A 19,470-nucleotide genomic window follows, 5' to 3' on the forward strand; every position below is an offset into this window, starting at 1 on the left:
GAAACGAGTTGCAAAGCAAACCCGGACAATCTGCGCGTAGCAGAAGGGTCACGCCGTCAGTGCAGCTCCGCGTGCAGAAGCTCAGCTTCGGCGCGCGCCCGTAGCTCACGCCGTGCCCGCGTCTAGAACGGCGACTTACGGACGGAAGAGCAAAGGGGGATCGAAGACCAGAACCTACCGGGCAAGGATGGACTCGGCAGCGCAGGTCTGGGCAGGGCGCCGTCAGCCCACGGCCAGGGCAGCCACTGGGCTCCGGCTGCCGGAGCTCTGCTGCGGCTGAAGCGATAGGAGCGGCCCCGGCAGCGCGGAGGGGAAAAGAGAGAGGGGAGAGGGGAGCTCCGCGGAGCCGGCCGGCAGCCGGGGAGCAGAGCCCCGCAGTCGCTGCCCCGCCTGCTCCGCTCGTCCCCCCTCCTCCTCCTCCTCTTCCCGCTCGCTGTCCCCAAGCACGAATGGCCCTGCCGCTAGCTGTCGGGCCAGCCGAGGGTAGCGGCTTTCCCTGCCCAAGTACCTGCTTTTGCGCGAACAGCGGACCCCTCCAAGGAGCCGAGCTTCCTCTCCTCCCGGCTTTCTTTTACCTTTCTTGCTCTGCTCCTCGCCACCCTCCCGTTCCCCGCCCCGCCCGCAGCCCCCGACGCCGCTTTGGCCCGGGCGGTGCTGGCGGGGCCGGGAGGGAGTGGCCGGGCACCTCCCGGCGGGGAAGCGGGGTCCGGGCTGGCAGCGCGGCCGCGTGTGTGCGCCGGGGGGAGGCGGCGTGGGGCCGGGGGGTGCTGGAGGAGGGACTATGGGGGAGAGGAAGGTATAAGAAGGGATGCGGGCAGGGGAGGGGGGTGATGGAAAGAGGGGGTGCGGGGCCGAGGGGCCGGCGCTGACAGCTGCTTTCCCCGCACCCGCAGTCCCCTCCCCGGGGTGGGACTCCCCGGCGGGCCGGCATCTCCCTTCCTCCCCCCAGTCCCCCCCCCCCGCCCCCCTCCGTAACCCAGGGCCGGGGGTCGGCGCGGGCTCCGGCGTCCCGCAGGCAGCGGCACCCGCGGCTCGCAGCCCGGGACCATGCCTCGGTCCGGCGGGAGCCCGGCGGGGACACCCGGCCTCGTCCCGGCCGCTGCCGTCCTCCTGGGCGCCCTCTGCCTCCCTGGGGCGCCGGCCTCCTCCCTGCTCACAGGTAAGGGCCGGGGCTGCGGGAGCGAGAGCGGGTTTGGGGCAGGTGAATGGAGAAGATGGGCTTCCCCCTCTTCCATTTTTCTTGCTTTCTTTTTTCTTCTTCTTTTCCCCTCGAGGATTATACTTTATTGCTCTCTGGGGCGCGCAGGGAAACGCGAATCAATTTCTAGCACGAGTGGGAAGCGATTCCAGCGTGACACAGTGCCGGCTAATAGGGCCATAAAGGGATTCCTAATTCGATTCCGTCTGACAGTCAGCCCGCTCGCTCCCGCCCCGTCGCCAATTGGCTGTCAGGCGCCAGGAGGATGCTCGGTTTAACGCTTGTGCAGGGCTCCTGGTCCAACACCCAGCTTTGTGCTGATTTTCAACAAGCTCTGGATCTGTCATTACAGAAGCGTCCTGCATTGCGTGGAGTACTCATTATTCTCCACACGTCATCAGAGAAAAGAAAAAGCTATAAGTGGGACACAGAGCAAGTTGGGTCTGTGCCACCAATAAAGGGACAGTCACTTCTCCGCTCCCTTTGGCATGCTCACCTGCTCAAAATGGACAAATTGGGGCCAAACTTAAAGTTGAAGGCTAGGAATGGAGTGGGGGTTAAGTGAGACTGACAAGTCATCACCCAAAACCAGCTGGGGGAATTGAAATATGTCAATATTTTTAATTTTTATCTCTCTTTCAGGATCCATTGCAAAATGCGAAAATGAAGGGGAAATTCTCCAGATACCTTTTATCACAGACAACCCTTGTATAATGTGTGTTTGCCTGGTAAGTTTGGATTTCAGATAATAAGAACGTTCAGGCCTGCACTAAAAGTAACAGAACAAAGGGGGGAATATTTTACGTAATCAAACCTCAGGTAGCTTTGTTGCCTTTACGTAACGTGGGGTTATCTCAGCACCGAGCTAATGGAAAGTAACCCAATCCTTGATCTGGCGGTGGTTTGACTTTAAAACTCTCAGGCACAAAGTTAGACATGACTTTAATGTGTCATTGCAAAACTGCGTGTGGTGTGTGAATTTGGAGATGCTTTCAGGAGTCAGAGGTGTGCACAGAACCCTTTGGTGTAGCTCAGCAAATAGAGTGACAAGCAGGGGTAAGAAATGTTGCTGCTTCGAGCTTCCATGAGGTTGGCTTCCTCTGGGTGTGAGGTGGAGGCTGCAGGGTGCTTTTACAGAATCACAGAATGGCTGGGGTTGGAAGGGACCTCAGTCCCCTACCCTCTCCATCCCCCCTGCCACACGCAGCGCCACCAACCTCCACATTTAATACTAGACCAGGCTGCCCAGGGCCTCACCCAACCTGGTCTTGAGCACCTCTAGGGATGGGGCATCCACAGCCTCTCTGGTTGCTTTACATGTTGGGATCAGACGACAAAGGATGCTTGTACTGGTGCTTTGCTCCAGGATGGCACTGCCTGCCCTGCTGGAGATGGAGCAGTTAATAATGTCTTGTGCCAGTACACGTTTTGGGGAGAAACATCCCATTTCCTTGTAACTTTACATCAGAGTTGAGCATTTTGGGAGCAATTCAGCTAGATACGCCAAGGCTTAGGAGTTATTGAAAAATAGTTATTCTAAATAAAACTTTGCACAACATACTTAAGAGAAAGCCATAAACCTTAATGTGCTGTTGCATGCAAAGGGAAGCATAGACCAGCAAGTGCTGTGCTTTATGTTTTGGAAGTTACTGAGTAGTGGAATGCACAGAATGTTTTCTACTTTAGGAACGAAATCTCTAGGCCCCCCCACTTCTATTACTGCTATAAATCTGATTAGCATTAGCCTGCACTATTATAACCCTATAAAAGACTTAAAGAATTGTTTCAGGCTGAGTTTTAGAAGGCAATTTTGGCAACTGTAGGAACCTGATCTTAAGCCCATTGAGTTTGATGTATGTCACATGGATTCCAGTAGATTTAAAGTGAGGCCCAGCGATAACTTTTTAGCTAATAGTGATAAAGAATAAGTTATTGATTCTTCTGAACAGAGTGGTGTGGGGAAAGGAGGAGTAAGGGATGTGGTGAGTAAAGAAATCAAAGGGAAAACAAAAAAGACACGAAGCTGTGTTTTATCATGGATCACCTTCCCAAATATGTCTGCCACCACTCTTGCTAATGGAAGCTGGTGTTAACCAGCGAGGAAGCAATTTATCTGTGAAGGAGCAGAAGTTCAGTCTTGGACATGAGGGCAATAATGCAGGGGAAAATACTTATATTTATAGATCTCTCTAGACCTTGGCTTATTAAATCAATGAGCACCCTTTTAGTGCATGAACATGAAGAAGTGCAAAAAACACTGGATATAAGAACTCTAAATCTTTGCAGTTACTGGGGCGTATTTTAGAGAAATGGCAAATGAGGGCACTTGGTTCCCTTCAGTGGAAGTAAGATACCACATTTCCTTAGTATGGATGCCTAGAAAGTTACTGCATTGGAGATGCTCTGCTTCATTTCTGCCAAAGGGTAAATGTGATCTCTCTTTCTTGACTGGGAAGCCAGGAGGCCAGGTAGAGGAGAATGAGACTAGCTTGGAGATACTGGCTTTGACACTGTACAGCATCCCAAGCAGTGACTTATTGGACAGGCTGTTGCTGAAATCTTTGTTCAGGCCTTACCACAAGGGAAAAGATCAGTTTTAGGAGGTCTGGGGAGATAAGAAACAAAAGATGTGATATGGTGATTTGTTACCAGGAGGGAAAAGAGAACCAGGTTTCCTTCCACCCAACTAGAAAGATCAGTTGTTTAATAGTGATTCAGTGAGGAACTTTCTCTGGAAGACCTATCGTCCTCTACAAGGATAAACCTGATCTATGTCTGTATCTTAAGAAGAGAGCAACTTAGAAGAGAACTTAATCAGCTGTTCCAGGAAGGAAAGAATTGCTGTCCAGAGAGGACAGACTATTTGACAAAGGGCACTTGTCTTAAGACCAAGAAGAAAGCAGGTAACTGAAATACTGGATTGAATGCTGACAGGTTTCCCCTATCAGTGATGCTTTTCCATAGCTTCAAGCTGTCATAAAGAACTGCACAAGTTGTGGAAATCTGAATAGAGTATCTAAATAAAGTCTTTCCATGTCTTTCCCATCTCACTAATGAGGGAAGACTGAACTGAAATGCTGGAACCAAATCACCAAGTGATTAGTGACAGAACTGACTCTGCAGATCGTGTCTGCAGTGCACAGGATTGCATCCTAGCAAGGCAGAAGAAGGGAGGCAGCAAGAGCAAGGCAGTCTTCATTTCAAGTCTCTTAACAGGCTGAATAGGTTAAGAGGGCAAAGGAAGACGTAGTACTCTGAGAGCAAATGTGGTAGAATCTAGAAACTCAAAGGTCGTGAATATGTTGCCATAATGCAACAAAGGTTTCAAAGAGAAATTACAAATGCAATTTCTCATACAACACTGACAAGCCTTGCTAGAAAGTCCAAAACCCCAAATTTGTCTATTCTCACTGACTGTAGGAGACTGAGCAGGCTGATGTTTGTGACAGGAACATGAACAAAGTAAATAATGTAGACACTGACTTTGGCAGGTGCTGCTTTGCTAAAGCTTGTAGGTGCCATTTGAGAGTTATTGGCAACACAAAATCCTTAACACTGAGGATCTCCTGGAGGCAGCCAAGTGCAGCTACCAACTGAGATGAGTTCATTCGTAAGCATGTGCTGTAACATGTGAAAAGAGAAGTTGTAGTGATAAGGGAATTCAGAGTGGGGGACGTGTGCTGGATTTCATATGCTGCACATAGTAAATCATTCACTTCTCAAGTACAGGTAATATTTTTCTAAGGAAAAGGCTCTGTGTCCACCATGAGATAACACTATTGTGGACTTCTTTGCTTGTCATACTGAAATGTAGTGGAGTGCACAGAACCGTCCTGGTGCTTGCCTTCTAGTATAAGGGAACAGAGGTCAGAACTGGGAGCGTGTGTGAATGTACACTGTAGCTCTGTATGCAAGAAATATCAGCAGAACAAGGCATTGCAGATAATGCTGGAAGTTGCTTTTGTGATGTTTTCAAGTGATAATGTGGGAGTATGCTTTAGTTATGATGTGCAATTCAGCACAGAAGTAATTGGATGGTAGTCTGTGGCTAGTGATACAGAGGATATCAGGACAAGAGGATCCTGTGATCCCTCTCTTGTTAAACTGCTATGAAATTACAAGCCCTAGAAATATTTTCTGGTAGGAAGGATGAGAACTAATAAAACCACTTTAAGCTTTACACTTTACTTACGGCTAATAAAGCTTTTTTTTACTTTTACTTATTGAATGTGATTACTCATTACGGTTAAGTACTAACAAGATCAAAATCTGCAGGCCCTAAAGTTACAATCTATAAGTCTTTGCTTTATTATCATTATAATGCCCATTAAAAACGGTCGTTTTAAACATCTGCAAGGCAATAGTTTCAAAGTGAGCTTTTACAATTACACTTCAGTGCTGTTATACTGCTGTCCAGCTAATCATCTCTAAGCACTTAATAAACATGAATGAATTTGATCTCCAAAGAAATGATCATTAATTACAGCTGACTGCAAGGAGTGAGCTTTTTATCTTTTTCTTTTTCTTTTTGCATAGAAAAACATCAAAGTCAAAGAGAGGTTGTAGTTTATCCACAAGCAATTTCTTGTAGGACTGTGATGAAAGCTTAGGTCTCCTAACTCTTTGTCTAATGGTTTGACTACAAAACTATCCACTTTCACTTCACTTGCACTTTACGAGAGGGTGTGCGTGGATTCGAGGTAAAAATATATAACATTAATAATATTCATAATGGGACTATATTGATTCAGTTCAAGAAACTAATTTTTTATTCCAGGTAGTAGATGTTTTAAGACTGCTTGGGGTTATATCTAGGCTACCTAATGCAAAAATTCTCCTCTATAATATTCTCACAAATCCGTGGAAACGCGTGTTTATTTCAATGCAGAGGAAGGTTTTATACACTTCTTAAGTTTTGGGGGGACCCAAACATGTCACGTCTTCGGATGCAGACTTAAATATTTCAGATGTGAATGTATTATTCTGAGGGTTGCAGAGGCCTGAGTGAATTGGTCTTATGTAGAAACAGAACTTCATAAATGTGAAAATTTACCACACTTTGGTAAGTTTGTAGCGCAGATATGTTCTGAGGATTTTGAAATGTCAAGAGGAAAATGCTATTAATGGAGAATTGGGGGGAACATTTGATTACATTTCTTTTATATGGGTGTGAGCATATAAAATAGGCATGGAATATTTTAAGTTCAACTTCGGTACAGTAGTAAATGACCAAGTGCAAGAGAGTTTTTGTTGGTACAGCTTTTTGGCCGGAAGATATCTAAAACTCAAAATAGAAGTAGTCTCACACCTGATATTATAGCATTTGCTTTCAAGAAATATACATGTGTGGAAAAGACATAAAAATGCTACAGCCCGACAGAAATGGGTGAAATGAGAGCCTGTGTATAATTTTAGGAGGAAAATGTAAAAACCTCCCAGGATCGGCTTAGCCTGAATTAAACTTTGAGTGCTATTGTGAAGGTGAGATGAGCTTGGGGGTCACAGTGCTGATGGGTGGTGGTGAGGAAAGCTGTGCCATTTTCGGCTCGTGTATCATCATCTATGTGAACCCTGAGCATCTTGCCAGAAGCAAGCAGGGATCCAAGAATAACCTATTCATTGGCCAGTAGTGGGTGTATGTAATTTTAAAATGAGTGGATCAAAAATGCCAGTAGAAAGAGATAGGTGAAAAGCCAGGAAGTGCAAGGAAATAGATAAGTGCACCTTAGCTAGTGATATCCTGCACATCATAAGAACATATCTCAGTTTGGCAGGAAATCACTCTTATTTTGTCAGGAAGGATTGTATTTTATTTTCCTAAATACTTTAGAACAAAGTGGGTTGTGTCAAGAAACAGCTGATAAATGCCAGTGGTGATCTTGACAAGCCACATCTAAAACAGTGCCATTCCCCCTACTTTTCCTCCCTTCCCTCATGCCTGAGCCTCAAATTTGCCAAGTGTACCTGAGGAGTGGTAATCATATGTCTCAACCTTTTATCGCCTAAATCCAGAACAGAAGGAAATAAATGTGAGCCAGAAAGTATAACCAAGTGTTGGAAATCTGAGAAAAGTTTGGAGACAGGAGCCCAAGAAACTAGAAATCAGAGTTTTGCTTGGCATAAGTTTTATTCAGCTAGAAACATCATTCTGTAGTTTAAATTTCCGCTTTCAAATCCAAACGCGCAATGTAGAATTTGACCTTTGCTCATAAAAAATTATGTTAAATTTTTCATTATAAGAGCTAGTGTTCTACCTAGCTTGAACCAACTGAATAGAGAAACCAAGTGCGACAAACCAAAAAATGGAAGAAAGAACCTCTGTCCCAGTTCTTCTTGTTCCCAATAAGATCCAACTCCACGTTGTGGGCTAAAGCAAGGAAGCTGCTAGATTTGCTGAGATTCCTTACCTATAACATAGCTGATTTCTGTGGCACAATATGCAATTCAAAAGCTAGCCTGAGAGCAAGTGTTTGACACATGTTCAGTGAAGATGGCAGTGTTTTCGTACATCAGGATTCAATTGTTGTTGCGTCAAGGTATAATGCAGCCCAGATGACTTCTAGTGGAGAAGTGCACATTTAAAAAAAAATCATCAAACATTTCTTTCATACCTACTTTATTTAATATAATTTCAAGAGTTTACATACATCAGCTGTAGAATCTACCAAGATTGCATCTTCTTTCAATTTAAATACTCTTGGTCTCCATTACTGCATAATATAATCAGCTTTCTTTTCACCCACAAAAATAACAAACAAAAAGACAAAAAAAAAAAAATAATAATAGCCTAAGATACGGTAGTGTGCTGGTAGTTTTCAGCCCCGTATTACTGCAAAAGAGAACATTGTTTTGATCAGTGTTTGAAGGGTTCCTGGAACACAAACATGCCCCAACATGATGAAAGCTTTATTAGTTTTTATCCGATTTAAAAAAAAAGATACAGATGTATATGACATCTTTTAAATGAGGAGGAAAAAAAAAACACAGTGCCAAAAACAAACCCAGAAAACAAAAACCGGTTAAAACTCCATGTCTGGTGCAACTTGGAGTCCAATATGTACTTCCTTAGGGAGACCAAGGAACAGCATGTGTAGATGAAGATAGTTTTGCAAGTGAAAAGTGAATTGAATCAAGAGCCAAAGCAGGTTAATAATCTGTTATACTGGTGATTGCTTTGATAGGCTCTCCTAAAAATAATTCAGGTAGATTCTGCTCTTAACTAATGCAATACCTGTGCATAAGGTGAGACTTTCATCTGAGAATGAAACGTAACTAGCTGATGGCAGAACATGGTGACTCTGACTTGTTCCTCTAGGTTTACAACAGCAGTGTTGAGGCAGTGTTCAAGTCAGCCTAGTCCCGTGTACAGATAAGGCCACCCTGGCCAAGTAGCACCACGTGTAACATCTCCAGGTAATTTTCACTTCTGAGGAACAAATACGGGTTGAATAGCAGCATGTTGGGTCTGTGCCATCTGTGGCTCTTTTGAAGTCCACTTGCTGCACATCACTTCACATCCCAGAGCAGTCCCACAGCCTGCAGGCTAGATTCCTTTCAGATCAAAAAGTGCTGTGCTGCCATCAGTCCTTCTTTGAGCAGGAGCCCGGCTCGGTGTTCCTGTGCCGGCATTTCTGACTTGTGTGAAACCCAGTTGGAAGAGAGGCTCCAGCTGCTGATGGGTGTCCAGCCAGAGGTGCTGGAGCTACAGCAAAGAAAAATCTCTCCAAACCCCCACACTGTGGGTGAGATTTATATATCCCTAAATAGGTATCTGTGCCCTCAGCTCATGTTTTGTCGTGACGTTTATTTTGGAGGCACAGTGTGCAGTCATGTGTGACAGCTTGTGATTAAGCCTTTGTGGAAATGTGCAGGCTTGAAGAAGCGATATCATGGTGTTCTCAGGCCACGTGGGCTAGTGAGGAAATCACTGCTTGCACATTTCTAACACAGAGTCAGCTGTATCGAGCAAGCAGACATATGCACACAGTGCTGAACTGATTATAGTTCTTGGCAAAACCCTCCTGGAAGAGTGCTAGTGATATGTCATTGCAATAATGATGAAGACCCAATGCACCAAGTATGGAAATGAGATTCTCGTTGGCGTAATTAATGGATTGGAGAGCTCAGATACTAAAGAACATATTTAAATTGCATAAATAATATGGAGAAAAGTATGAAGGGCACAAAAATACCATAAACTAAATGGAAAAATGTAATATAAATTGCAAATGTCTTTGGAATGTATCTACAATAAGTGCAAAATGGATCAGTCTAAGTTAAGGCACTTTTTTATTGCCAATAAGAAAAACATTATTAAAGAGCTGCTCCAATATCAGAATGGCATTTTAAAAGCATACAGTTACCTGTATATAGTTTTTATTAGCTTTCAAGTTTCTTCCATTGAGTTGTTAACAGTCTTCTTAAGAATTATGGTCCTGTAAGTGAATGGTTCACAGTGTCAGTACTTCTGGTGTTCTGCTTTGTGCTGCTATATAAAAATAGATATTTTTTCCCCACAAAATATCTGGTTTTATGCCCTCATCATTTTTTAATAGGAATTTTTGAGGGAAGAAAAATATTAACCAACAACCAAAAAAATCAAATGAAAATGCAACCTTTATTATATTGAGCTTACGGTCAAATAAAAGGCCATTATGAAAAAAAAAAAAACAGAAACCCACAACAAAACCAACAGTATTGTATAAAACCTTTTACCTGTAAAACTACTATTAAAATGACTATCATGCTGGTACTTGCTCATGTTGTATCTAGTAACTGCTGTAATTACTTCCTCTGAGACCTCTTGTCCTCATCATCACATGCATTAAGGTGCAGCTAAAAAATCTCTAGTCTGACCACTTGTCAGATTTAGCTTTGTGCACCATTTTGCATCCATCTGAATCAAGTGCTGAGCTCTCTAAGTGCAATATGAGCCTCACCCCTTCTTGCCCTTCTGTCATCCTCAGGAGTTGACCTTGCTTACTTTCTGAGACCTGTATTTTTTTTTGTCCCTCCTAATTGACTTCTTTTCCAGTTTTTGCCTTTTTTTTTTTTTTTTTTTTTTTTTCTCTTTCTGCTTTTCTTCCTTCAGTTTGCCTCCATATCTGGAATCTTCTTACTTCAGACAGTGCTCAGAATTGAGCTGTTAGACTAGGTTTGCATACTGCTATCTCAGCGAAAAGATAACATGTCTTCACGTGCTGTGTGTGGCTTGTATCCTCTTTAGGTGTTCTTATGTTCATTTCTACACCTGTTCTACACAGCAACCTCCTATCTATGGTCTTCATTTTCTGTGTTGTTTTTTGTGGTGTTCAGGGAGGGAGGCACTTATTTGTGTCATGAAGTGCTGCTCAGGAAGGCAGTAAATAGCATTAGTGCTGGAAGTCTGTTAGTTCTTGTGAGCATGAAAGATGGATATGTGATGAAATGGTATTTAGAAAATGGATGAAAAAGATCTGGCACTTTCACTGACCAATTGAGGTCCCAGTTTTTGGAGTACCCATTATAAATAAACATATTCTCAAAGCTTCCATGTTAAAGACTGAATCAGATTAACTCTGCCTTAGAGCTGCATGTACGCACCTTCTCTCTTGTAGCTGAGATGTTATGTGGGGCATGGAAGCAGAAGCTCTGCACTCCTCCTTGCCCAGGAGGATGCATACTGATGCATCCTAGAGTTCTGTCCGGGAAGAAGAGATTTCTGACAACTCCTTGGTTAAAAGCATTGTGTTTGTTAATAACTCCTAGCATCTTTATATTCAGTTATACTCATAGAATCATAAAATCATGAAGGTTGGAAAAGATTAATGGTCAGCTAGTCCAACTATCAACCCATCCCTACCATGCCCTCTAAAGAACGTCCCTCAGTGCTACATCTACATATTTCTTGAGCACCTCCAAGTGACTCCACCACTTCTATGGGTAGTCTGTTCTAATGACTTACAACTCAATCTGAGAAGAAAATTTTTTCACATATCCAACTGGCTCCAAAGGGAATTGGGTTTGTTTCAGAGTTAGAAACCACCCAGATTTATTCTGATGTCTGCTTAGAGTCATACATTTGCATCTGATTTTCAGATTTATCTTATGAGTTCTCGGTGGCTGAAAAACAACAGATGCTGAACGTCCTGAAATTGTCTCCTCCTTTGCTGTCTGAGTGGCTTTATGCAACTGAGGCATCTTTTGCAAAAGAGCTGACAAAGCAGGCTCTAAGGATTTGTTAAGATTTGATGGTGCCATTTAGTAAAGCACCTCCATGTTGTGCTGCTTGGGAATCATTGGAGCAGGAAGGAACTGGGTAGTGTGGCCAAATAAAATTATGTTGACGGGCAGAATGCAAAGCGTGCAAGCTTTTAGTCTGTAAATCAAGGGGTGGTGGATGAGTGGTTTGTAAAAGCAGTGGGTAAAAAAAAGGCTGCACAATTGAAATTATGCATTGCAGTGTTTTCAGTGTGGCAATGCAAGAAACCTTTCTAACAGTGTGCTTTGGGCCTAGTGTGTCTATGATCTAAACACTTTAAGCACTTCTGGAGAAGCTTGCTGATGTGGATGTATGAGAAGTAACATTATGCACTAATACTGAACCAGAGCTTGTTTGACAAGAAAACAGTGAGGAAATAGAAGAAGCATGCAATCTGTATAACTTCTGGAAAAATATCTGTGTATGTCCAATTTAACTTGGCAGAGTTTCCTAATCCTCAAGCAAAATCTCAAAAATCAATCTGTAGTGGAAATAAAAAAAAAAAAAATCTGGAATTCTAGGCCATGGTACTGAAAAATTAGAGTGGTTTTATGTACATGTTGTTACAAGAGGGGTGTGTTTTTGGTGCCTAAATCTGTATATAATCATTTTAGTATAGAATTTATATCTTTGATGTTATCAGGTTTCTTGGCATAATTAAACCAGTCCACATGGAAACATACAAAGGTGGGAGCCAAAAAAGGGAAGGAAAAAAAAAGCAAATCATCTACAACAAAAGGGAGGTTCACTGGAAGGCATCCAGCTGGAGAGATGAGTAAGCAGCCCCAGTCTGTTTGGTGGGCATTGCCTCTTCCATGCAAGACAGCACATAAGATATTGCTCCCATTAAAGAGTTTAGGTTAACACACTGGATACTGCTTAGACTGCACTGTTGTCTTCAGGAGTCTCTAAATGTCTTATCTCCTCCACTGAGAAGACAACTCAGAACAAGATTTCTTACAGTCATTATGCTGAGCAGAGAGATGATAGGAGGCACTGACTGCAAGGCTGGACCCTGAACTCTGTTTTGGGGCTCAGTACCTCATTCTTTGCCATTCGGGGTTCACTGCTCTGACGTGCAGTCAGTCACTAATGGATGACTGGAGCATCTCCTCTTGTGTCATACAGCTTAGTGATTTGAGACTGTGGAAGACAAAGAGCTTGTTGTAAAGTACATCAAGAGCAATTGATGGAGAAATTATGGTTAAGAAATTTCTTGATCTTCTCTAGGCTAGAGAAGTGTGGACACAATGGAAGAAATGTTGCTTCTTTTCCAACCCAGACTAGGCTATAACTTGGTGACGAGGGCCTTCTCTTATTGCAGAATAAGGTACAGTTAATAAAATCTTAAATTTCTAAGACCTCAGGAGAATGCTTTTCAGTTTTCTTTAGTTCAGCTTCAGGTTCTCATTTTTACATGGCACTTAAGTCTCTCATCATAAAGAACTCTGCTTACATTGAAGGTGCGAAACCTTTGGGTTTCGGGCCATCTTTCCCCCCTCCCTTGTGATTTTCCTTCTGGCTGCCTGGGTAGTAATGCTGCTGCCTAAGTTCTTGCTTTTCAAAGGGAACAGTGCTGTCTCACACAATGAAGTCATCTGTGGCTGCATTTCTTAGCACTTCAGACTTCCAGCCAGTCATAATCCCTTTCCTGACATTTGAGTCTCATTAATTGGGTTAACAAGATGCTATCTGCACTCCATACTTATGTAAATATAATCTGCTAGCAAAGATCTTAATGGCACCTGATATATCACACTGCCTTTATTACATCTATCAAGAGGTACCACTGCAGGAATCGCTTCCAAAACAGGTTGTGTTCTTTGTCCCATGGGGCTCCTTATAAGCCATGAGAAATGCTGGTGGTCAAGGCCAACTGTTCAGATGTCTTTAAAGTGTCCCACCGGTGACTGAAAATCACTTTGTCAAGATGACAAATGGCTTGCATATACCCCATTCACCTCATAGCTTCACTCTAATGTCAGCTCCATTTACTTGTCAGGAATGGTTTTTTTTTGTTTTTTTAAACTTCCAGCAGTGCAAGAAGGAAGGCATGAGAGGGACCTACACCAAGAAAAAAATCTGCATCTGTTGCTCTATTCAATGTGTTACTATATTCAAGATTCACCAGCTTTGGACATTCCCAGATCTGTTTGTATGTACATGTGCAAAACAGAAAGAAGGGAATTTGCTTTTCAGAAGTGAGAACTAGCCCTGCAGGGCAAAAATTATGCAAAAACTTGTTTTAACCACTGGATTTTTCAAGCAGAAAGTAGTTGTGCAATACTAGTTTCTTATTTTGGACAGCAACCTTCTTTCCAGAGCCATATTTAAAAATAGCTGTTTAATTAACTGGGTCTACCCAGTACATAGGGCATTGTGCGTGTGTCTGCTCTGAGGAGCTCAGCTCAAACCTCCTGAACTCATGTGGGTGGTTTAATTGATGGCAATGGCATTGTCATGCGGCTGAGCAAGCAGGGCTGTGAGTGAGGGTTGCTACATCTCGCCCAAAAGCAGCAAGGGCCAGGCCGCAAAATATGGTCAAAGTCAGCAAAAGGACTGCGAAAGTGACTTTGACAGCTTTGACTTTTTGTTTCCTCTCAATGACTTCCATATCACTTCTGCTTGGTTCACAAGTCGAAACGTGCTTTTTCTCCTAGTAACTGCAACGTTGTCTGAAGCTTTGAAAGCCAAAATCCAAAGCCAATTTGGACACAACAAAGGGGAGCTTATTCCACTGTCTTTCTTGTAGCAGTAAACCTTTGTGTTCAGAAATCTGAGTGGATCTGAAGCAGAAACTCATAGAAAAGAGATGTGTCACATAAAACATCATTGTGGCATATCTTTCTCTAACTCATTTTTCCCATGGCCTCAGCCTCTCTCGCTAGCACCGACTGGGTGAAGATATTCCCAAATGCTGATAGTGCACAGCAGCTGCAGCAGTAAGGAATGAGCCCCACGATCTAAAGGCAGCAGAAAAAGACCCTGAAAACTCTCACCCACTTTGGACAAGTCTTGGCCAAAATGCTGCTTATTTCTGAATAACCTCTTCCCTCCCCCCCCTTTTTTTTTCTTTTTTTTTTTTGTTTTTCCCAAATACCAGCACTATGTAGCACAGGCAAGATCACATGAGAAAACAAATGCGGGGTCAGTGCTCAGCTTACTTACAAGTTCATTAAAACACCAGTGTCCTGAGGCTTTTTGCCTACATAATTTTATAATAGAGAACAGACTCTTGTTGCTTTCATTTGGGCTACTATTCTTTCGTTGTTGTTCCTCAAGCATTTTGGTCCTAGTTCAAAACGTGCTTCAATTAAATGAAGAGGGGTTTTTTGGTGCTTTCCAGTTTGAAAGCGAAGTTTCTTGGAGTCCTCTGGATTATGAAGCTGGGATTGACAGGGATTTTCCTGACAAAATTACATTAAAAAATAAATTGTAGGTTGAAAATTTGGAAGAAAACAGAAAATCCTCCCCTTACCTCCCCTCCCCATCCAAGATCTCCTGTTGCTGCTTCTGGCATGCATCACATCTTTGAGGATACTGTATCATGAGAAAACTGTCACTTGGTGATGTATTAGGGTAATATATCATGAGAGCATCGTTTCTTTAGAGGATATGGGCAGTAAAAGACATGATTCTGGCCAGACAGAGCAGCAGGGGACCTTGCTTTTTTTTCTTCCTTTTTCTTTAATCTAACTCAGTTCTTGTGTTGTACAGAAGTGAATTTCTTCATGGGATATGACTTGTTGCAAAGTTAGGAGGCCCATTGGGCTTTTTAAAGCCTTTAAGAAGTACATTGCCTCAAGGGCTGCTTTGTTCAACATTTTTAGAACAGGCTCAAACCCAAGACCAGTATATTTGCCACTATCTAAATCTCCCGTGTAAAGGCTGAGTAAGCAGACTTCAGACACAGAAGGCAGTAAAGATACAATGACGGCTAACTGTTGTTTGGACAACGTAGATTTGTAGATTTAGCCCATCAAAATACGATGAAATGATTTTTACAAAATATCAGTCCTCACACCTCTTTAAAATATTTTTCAGGTCAAGTTTTAATTTACATTAATAGAAAAGAAATGACCATCAATTAGTATTCAGCTTGCAAGAGATACAGTGAACTCGTCCAAAAATAGGAATTTTGAGCTGATGGACTTAGATTTGGTGTGTTTGTGTTTTTTTTTTCCTTCCAGTTTTTGTGGTTTTGCATTTCTCTTATTGGCAATCAATCTGCTGGAAAATTAAATTGACATAAACTATAGAACCAGGATGGAAATAGTTAAGAAAAATAAGTAGCGTGTTGTTGGAGGCTCTTTTGACAAAACAAGGATAATGTTCATTTTTGAGATGGGGTAGAGCATGACATGGTGGCTTGATCTAAAATCTGTTGAATTCACATGGTTTAACCATCTCTTTTAAACCATTGGCACATCTTGTTTTTCTTTCTTCTCTGGGAGAATATATCTGCCTGATTGGCTTCTGTCAGAAGCCAGGCTGGGTTTCGACCACGCTTTTCAGGATCACTCATTTTGCCGAAATGAGTTGGCCTGTGATCATCTGAAAAGTTTTGTTGACTGATCTGTGTGACTGGGAATGTCTGGTGAGGGGCAAAGCATGAGCTCAATGGGACACAATCCTTTCTAGCAGCACAGGTACACGTATCCACCAGGAGCTTTAAAGAAACAGGTACTGCCTATAACTACTCTTTTGCTTAGGTATTTACATCAGCTTTAGCTGGCTTTCATAATTAATATGAGTTCTTTATGAACAAAATACAAATATATATACGTATATATTGTTGAAAACACAGAAAGGGGAAAAAAAGTGTGAATTTTAAATGCATACACATTGTGAAGTGCAAAGGTCCTCTATAAGAACCCCAGAGTTTAGCCCTCCCATGAATCCTGACTCCTGGAAAACTGGATAGTGTTTTGAACAGCAGTGTAAGCTACTGGGAAATTCTGAAGAGTGCATCTTCTGTTGCTGAAAGTACATCACACACTATTCTCTTGACACCTGGAGAGTTTTGCCTTCATCTGTATAGTTAATGAGCTCTAAGGCTAGGTGACCTAGGTGACACTTGAAGGTGGAGGTGGAAACAGGGAGACGGAGAGCAAGGAGGTCTGGATCCTGTTCTGGCTTTCCTTCTGACTTAAAGTGCAGTTGTGGTCATTTAATCCAGCTGTGTCAGCTTTGTTGACAAGCACATTGGAGGAGGGACCTGCTCCTACAATGTGCTCAGGCAGTGTTTGATCTGACAGGACTCTGATTCCAGCTGCAATCTATGCTGTTTCATTAGTGCAAGCAAATGTAAGGGGAAAGGACTTCATTTTCACTATGTGATAGTGCAGCAGGCTGCTGTCAGGGAATATCAGGATTGAAGCGAGCCACAGAGGTCACTTTCCTCATGCTGGTGAATATCATGAAACACTGAAAAAAAAAATCTGTTCATTCTAGAAGGGGTTGTGAGTGATACATCCTGAATGATTTGCACATACTAATGTGTTTGTCTCAGTGGTGAGAAATATCCATTTGCAGTGAAATTCGGTGTCATCTTTCAGCAGGACCTTTGCTTTAATCCCGTTTCCTGGGGAGTCAGTGGCTGGTACCAGTACAGAGACCTGCAGTCTTCTCCCTGCTCCACATGTATGTGGCATGGAGCTCGAAACTAAGGCAGATAAACCAAAGAGGTCACAGGGATGAGCGAGTGAATCAGAGGCAACTGTGCGCACTCCTAAAAAAAGGAGAAGGATGCTCTGTCATCTGCACTGACATATTTTTTTCCTGATGAAATGCTGTCATTTGCATCTGTCTAATGCAGTTTGTGCTGAACTTGTAGTTGTGTTGTACTGTGAGCAGGGCTGGAAGTACTGCAGCACATGTTTGGTTACACCCTTCTGAATAGATCCATTGAAATGGAGAACAGGCTTATATTTAATAAGGCTTCTCTCCCTGTATGGTGAAGGGTGTCTCTTTGTGTTTGTGAGTTTACATGGGTAAACAAAAGGAATGGTATCATTTTACAGAAGATGGTCACTGTTTCATAGAGGAATATTTTTCCACCCCATACTTAAAAGAACATCTAGCATGATAGACCATGGTAGACCAAGTCCAGGGAAATTGGACTTTCTTTCTTCTGTCACTCCCCTTGACAGTGGTCTGAAATGCCTGCAAACAGCTCTCCCTGGGGAGCAGTGTCTCCTCCCTGGGGCTGCACTGCACAGCTCCTGCTCAGGTGGGGAAATGATCCTTGCAGACAGCAGTCTCACAGTACTTTGCAGGTCTCTCCTGCTAGATCAGCTTCCCCAGTTGCAGGGAAGTTTGCAGATGAGCCCTAAGATGTGAAATTCCAGGCAAGAGTGCCAAAAGAACGGAGGTAGTATTTTCAGAAAGTGCCTCAGGATTTGTCTAGAGCATGAGTTATGCACGTGCCTGAGCCTGTTCTCGAGTTCAAGCTGGCATGATATCGAGGCTGTCTGCATGAAATGAGTGCAGAGCCTGCGCTCCCCAGCTTTGCTGAGGGACAGAGCCTGTGGCCAGTGTTGGCCCCTGGGCTTTATGTGGAGTGAGCATGGCTCTGTGGGCACTGTGAGGCTGCCCTGGCTGTGTGCGATGCCTGGCAGAGCTGGCAGCACCAGGCTATGGCCTGCTCCAACCCTCCTGCAGCCCGCACTGTGCCTCACCGTGCCATAGTGATTGAAGCACGCAGGCCTCCTTCCTTTTAAATGGCACTTTTCTTCACACTGGAAAGCCCCATCCCAAATTCCCTGGGGGTAGATTTCACCATTGTTTGAAAATAGTTATTGTTTTGGAGGATTATTCTTATTGCAGGAGCTTCAGGATGCTCTGGACTGCTGCAGGAGGAGTATCATCAGTGTTACTGATGAGATGCTAGTGGTACTGCGATGAGCAATGGTCAAAAGTGAACAGTTTCAGGATTAGCCATTAATGGTAGCTCTTGCTTCTACCAGATCTGTTCCCCTTGCTTTTACAACAAGCTCTCTATCGCTTTCTTTGGTTAAATGAAAATTTAAGCAGCATTTCTCCTATTCAGTATGAACCCTCAACATCCTCGGGATATCAGAAACGCAGTGCTAGTCTTCTGAACGCATTTACAAAAAAGAAAAAAGAAAAAAAAAGAGACGAAACCCCTGAATTTTTACATGGAAATCTGGCCTCCTGAGAATCCACATCTGCTTGGCCTTCCGCAACCGGCCAACAGCCAAGGCTGGGGCTTGCAGTACTGCTGACGGGTGCAGCCCTGAAGAAACAAAACGGACTCCCAGTTTTTATCTCTTCCAAGCCACATCCAGGTTGAAAAGAGCCATCCTCCTGGTGGCTGCTGTGAGCCGGCTGGAACCCAGTGGGGAACCCTGTAAAAGTTGGCTGCAGCTTCCAAGCTGTGGTTTGGCACACATCTGCTCTAAGGTCTTTGCCAAATATTCAGATTTATTTTTAGGGTCTTTTTTTTTTTTTTGGTTGTTGGTTTTGTTGTTGATTTTTTTTTTATATCTATTTTTTTTCATGTTGGCATCTTATTTAACTGTAGTTCACAGTTTAATGCCTTTAGTCTGATATATTTTGTCACTAGACAGGGCTACTTTGTGCAGAGACCTTTGTTGGAAGGTAAAAATATGAAGTGTATGTGGAAGTTGAACAAATTATGTTGAGAGGGGATTGCAATAAAGGCAACATGAAGTGGCACCACCAGTATTAGCCCTAGCTAATATACCTCTCTCATATGGGAATTTGGCATCACCTTTGCAAGCCAGGTTCAAGAAGAAATCTTTGGTTCCCACTGGCAGAGTGTGGGAGAGGGGAGAAATGCGGGCACCTGACAAAACTTTCTGGTCTTCTGCCAGATGCATTAAAAAGCAACTTCTCCACTATTGGGTTCTGTAAGCACAGGGGAAGAGCCCAGGGTGATGCTGCAGCACATCCCTACACTTTCCCTTCTGAGGGAACCCCAAATTCCAGTGCAAGTCCTTTACCAGGTGCTCGTGGGGAGTTGCATCAGTGGCAGCATAGTTCTGGA

At 43.3% G+C, this 19,470-nt stretch overlaps 1 protein-coding gene across 1 annotated transcript in view; it reads left to right on the top strand.

The window, feature by feature from the left end:
- Window positions 1–1,047: 1,047 nt before the first annotated feature.
- The window catches only part of BMPER (BMP binding endothelial regulator), a gene marked incomplete at both ends in the record, with an annotated part of 142,987 nt that continues 124,564 nt past the window's right edge, over window positions 1,048–19,470 (top strand). Inside the window, 2 exons of the mRNA XM_079538534.1 lie at window positions 1,048–1,159; window positions 1,841–1,926. Coding sequence (XP_079394660.1) covers window positions 1,048–1,159; window positions 1,841–1,926 — 198 coding nt within the window. The remainder of the gene's footprint in view (window positions 1,160–1,840; window positions 1,927–19,470) is intronic.

The sequence above is a fragment of the Tetrao urogallus genome (assembly GCF_951394365.1).
Source record: "Tetrao urogallus genome assembly, chromosome: 7".
Taxonomy (NCBI): Eukaryota; Metazoa; Chordata; class Aves; order Galliformes; family Phasianidae; genus Tetrao; species Tetrao urogallus.